Source organism: Xylona heveae, assembly GCF_001619985.1.
Source record: "Xylona heveae TC161 unplaced genomic scaffold L228scaffold_5, whole genome shotgun sequence".
Taxonomy (NCBI): domain Eukaryota; kingdom Fungi; phylum Ascomycota; class Xylonomycetes; order Xylonales; family Xylonaceae; genus Xylona; species Xylona heveae.
The window spans coordinates 38,969-42,832 of record NW_017264197.1 but is presented as its reverse complement, the minus strand read 5'-3'; the positions used below and the strand labels follow the sequence as shown (position 1 = coordinate 42,832).

The following is a 3,864-nucleotide window of genomic DNA, read 5'->3' as shown; positions in this document are numbered from 1 at the left end:
AGTATATATGCAACACGAGACTGAAGATTGTCCAGTTGATTAACAATTCCTCCACGCGATCAAAACCAAGAAGCAGTGACACGTATAACTTAGGCGGCGACAAGTAGCCCAGACAAGAATATCATGTAATGTTTCCATTTAATAGAATTATACCAAATTGTGAATTAAAATTATCTAATACTATACTTGCAGAGCAATAGAACATTGTAACGATGGGATCAATTGATCCCAGCACGCCTTCACAAGACGTCTTGATGTAAGTTGACAAAAATCGGAGCGAGTGCGCAATGTGAGCCTGATTATCGAGGAACACGTTAGCATGGTTCTTCGTGAACTTCAAACAAGAAGCTATGAGCAAATGTGTGTGGTCAGACTGTTGAGCTTGATTTGTTTTTTTTGATCGTCACAGAATTCGGAAGTTATCGTTTAGAAGAATGGGTCATCACATCAAGGAAAGGTGGAAGAAAAACGACGAAGATGATCGGCTTACATTTCAATGCTGAGCAGCTATTGACGTTTCCGCCCGGCTCTCGCTGCTAAAGAAGCCGTAGAAGTGATGAAGAGTTGGTGAGGAAAAAAAGCAAAATTGAATGTGAAGGGGGAAGAGCCAGCTACATATAAAGCTCCAAGAAAGCCCAAAATTTTCGGGCCAGCCACGCTAGCCGCATATGTCCACGGAATAAGCCGAGCTTTCCAGCGAGACCCCACCAGCTCAGCGTCTGAGATATTCGTCACACCAACATTGCAGTCTTTTGAAGCACCAAGCTCCCTAGAAGTCGAGATTTATTTCATTGTCGGAACTCGTTACAATAATCATCATGGCTGGTGAGCTACACTCGTATTTCCTTTAGCCCCAGCGCCTGTGAACGTGAAACAATCAGAGCTGCTTCGTTTTTTTCTTCGCTTCCCCTCCAGAAAAACACTTGAGCTATCTTGCCCAGCTTCTGGTCAATATCTGCTAACATGGCTTTTTACAGATTTTCAAGCTGTTGCCGGTATGCACAAATTATATTTTACCCCGAGTCTCTCGACCCATCATCTAGTTCCAGGAAAAGGCCCTAGTCGAGTTCCCAAAGTTGTGATTAACGGGTAGAAATAGACCAGTTCGTGCAATTTTACTATCAAACATTCGATGAGAATCGTCAGAATCTCGCTACTCTCTATGTATGTCAGAGAGACGTCAACTTTCAACGACACATGTTCAAAGTCACTAATTTATGTTAACGCAGCGGGACAACTCTATGCTTACTTTCGAGAACACCCCCATCCAAGGAGCGGCTGGAATCGTCGAGAAGCTTTCTGTGCGTCATCTCAAAATCCTCTGAGCTCTTTCCTTCACAATGCAGCCTCTTGCTAATTTAGATTCTCTTGAAAGTCTCTTCCGTTCCAGAAGGTGCTCCACAAATGGAGTACTGCCGACGCCCAGCCTTCCAGTGAGGGTGGTGGCATCTTGGTCATGGTCACTGGTGCTCTTCTGGTATGTTAAAACAGACCTAATTTTTTGCGCTGAGGCGAAATTTCTGACCAATGTACAGGTCGACGAGGAACAGAAGCCAATGAGTTATACCCAGACCTTCCAGCTGCTACCGGATGGCCAAGGCAGTTACTATGTCTTCAATGACATCTTCCGTCTTGTCTACCCTGCTGCCTAGATGCTGATTGGTTTTTCTTATCATCAGGGCTAGCCTGACTCTACATTGAAGATATCCTGGGGGATTGGCGATACGAAGAAACCTTTACCTCCATGAAGCTCTATTTGAGCGTGCTCTTGCATTTGGCCGCTTGAAAGTGGCAACTTTTGGGGTTGATTAGAGCGTCAATTTACATAAATACTATTCATCATCTCTTCAACCACAATTTTTCCCGTTCTTCTTTTGTTTTCATTACGCTTAGGCCCAGTTTCGTGAATGGGTTACTCTTCCGATATACATGTGCGCCAACAATGAAACACTCCATTAGTCGCTGCCACCAAAACCTTCCATGTTTTACATGGCACAATATTATACTTGCCTAATGCGGCAGCGAATCTTCCCGATTTATGACATTTCAATGGTATGAGACGCGGAAAAATTGAAGCTCAGCGCAGTGATGTTTATATGCCATCCGCAAGTGCCGATGTGCCGCTGACTAAGCGAGCTCTCCTTGCAAGTTGCGACGCGAGATAGCTCTATCATTGGCCGAAGCGTCAGCCTCACAGAGCATTCCAAAACATCGGATCAGCATCCTAGGCTACAGTATTTCGAGCATCGGTTCCCTCAACATCCATTACACAGGCCAGACAAGTCTCTAAACTGGGCTCGTACTGATCGGTTGGATTGGAAGAGTTGTGGATATTGTAGCAACTCTCGGACGCAAACACTGCGAAAATGACGCTCGCGGAGGAGTTTAAGACGCGGAATTTTAGTAAGTAATGGCTTGGAGTGCGCTGCTATTGCGCGGAATCATTGCAAGATCTTCATCTTACCAATATGTGCCATTAGGTATCTATGGACAATGGTACGTGCTGTCCCTGTCATGGCGACAGGAACCTATTCTCGGAAGGCATTGAAGCTCGGCGGTTTATTGAAAAGGACAACGCCGCGCCTTGACAAAGTTGGAGCGGATCTTTCTTGGCCGGAGCAGCAGCATTTTGAAATCTGTGGAAAGCTTTGGCAAATCGGCTGCAAGAATGAAATGGGACAGTGCACATTTAGCTGGGCACTTATGCTGACTACTTCTCCATTTAGGAGCGGCGTGCTTTGCATGTTCCTTTGCTTCGGGCTTGGGATCGGTAACCTCTTCTTCAGGCCCGTAGTGATTATTATATTTAGTGCTCTCTGCCTGTACGTATAGCCTAGGCTTCATATTGTCAAGATTGCTAATGCATGTCGTCTTTAGGGCGTCATCTTTCATTATTCTCTTCGTGGAAGTCCCCCTACTTCTGCGCATCTGTCCGACATCTGCCAAATTCGACACATTCATCCGACGCTTCACTACCAATTATATGCGAGCTGCAATCTACCTCGTCATGAGCATCGTGCAATGGCTTAGCCTGCTCAAAGAGCCCACGGGTCTTATCGCAGCCGCCGTCCTGCTGCTCTTGACAGCAATCTTTTACTCTCTGGCTGGTCTGAAACATCAAGAATTCATCGGCAGTAAAACTTTGGGAGGCCAAGGCGTCGCGCAAATGATTGTCTAATTGTTATCTTACGAATTATGCGATGAATCTGGACATGTACGCCGTATGCAAAGTGAGCTGAGGGCGGGCCGCGAATAAAGCAGCGGTAACACGTATCGGCAAGCTTACGATCGCAACGCATCCGCGTCGAACTGGAAACGGAAATGGATTATTAATCGTGCGCCTGTGAACTTCAATAGATGAGGCTGGCAGCATGACTCCTTTGATTTTTCGGAAAGGAGACAAGAAGAGAGAATTGTGGTTTACGAGTCAATGTTTGCATTTCTGTTGTCTGCACTTGTTGCTTTTGGCAGGCGTCCATCACGAAGAATGAAATTATCTGTACGTGATGATTAACTTTTGGCCGATCAATCGTCAGTTGATGCTAGAACGGAAAACAAAAGCCCTAATATACTCTATATAATATTTATCTGGTCATCATTGTCCGAAAGAAGACTTGAACAAGTTTAGGGTGGTGGAGGTATTGTGGAAATGAATGTTGTGTTTCACTTTCATCCGTTTTACCTAGTCCAGAATCAGGGGAAAGCGTCCGAGGAGCTTTGTCTGCCCCTGCACCAAGTGATTGTGGGGAATTAGTGTGCTGACAGGGTACTTGAGAGGCTTGAATCCGAATCGATTAGTATCTGTTTGGTAGGAGAGGACGGTGCCACATCACGCTTAGAATCATTACCACGCGAGAAACATAT

At 45.4% G+C, this 3,864-nt stretch overlaps 2 protein-coding genes across 2 annotated transcripts; both read left to right on the top strand.

Moving 5' to 3' along the window:
* Positions 1 to 697: 697 nt before the first annotated feature.
* On the top strand, positions 698 to 1,968 carry L228DRAFT_246780 (putative nuclear transport factor NTF-2). The gene is made up of 6 exons (XM_018332495.1): positions 698 to 825; positions 978 to 995; positions 1,100 to 1,164; positions 1,230 to 1,301; positions 1,376 to 1,477; positions 1,536 to 1,968. Exons 1-6 carry the CDS (start codon positions 819 to 821, stop codon positions 1,650 to 1,652), a joined length of 381 nt encoding a protein of 126 aa, XP_018188039.1. The 5' UTR covers positions 698 to 818; the 3' UTR covers positions 1,653 to 1,968.
* Positions 1,969 to 2,203: 235 nt separating this feature from the next.
* L228DRAFT_246778 (clathrin-coated vesicle protein) lies at positions 2,204 to 3,639 on the top strand. The gene is made up of 4 exons (XM_018332494.1): positions 2,204 to 2,403; positions 2,481 to 2,496; positions 2,727 to 2,822; positions 2,878 to 3,639. Exons 1-4 carry the CDS (start codon positions 2,367 to 2,369, stop codon positions 3,176 to 3,178), a joined length of 450 nt encoding a protein of 149 aa, XP_018188038.1. The 5' UTR covers positions 2,204 to 2,366; the 3' UTR covers positions 3,179 to 3,639.
* The last annotated feature ends 225 nt before the right edge of the window (positions 3,640 to 3,864 follow it).

Coding starts and splice junctions, on each gene's coding strand:
- L228DRAFT_246780 (XM_018332495.1), top strand. Junction 1,165..1,229: donor AGAATCTCGCTACTCTCTAT/GTATGTCAGAGA, acceptor ATGTTAACGCAG/CGGGACAACTCTATGCTTAC. Junction 1,478..1,535: donor TGGTCACTGGTGCTCTTCTG/GTATGTTAAAAC, acceptor ACCAATGTACAG/GTCGACGAGGAACAGAAGCC.
- L228DRAFT_246778 (XM_018332494.1), top strand. CDS start 2,367: ATGACGCTCGCGGAGGAGTTTAAGACGCGGAATTTTA. Junction 2,823..2,877: donor ATATTTAGTGCTCTCTGCCT/GTACGTATAGCC, acceptor TGTCGTCTTTAG/GGCGTCATCTTTCATTATTC.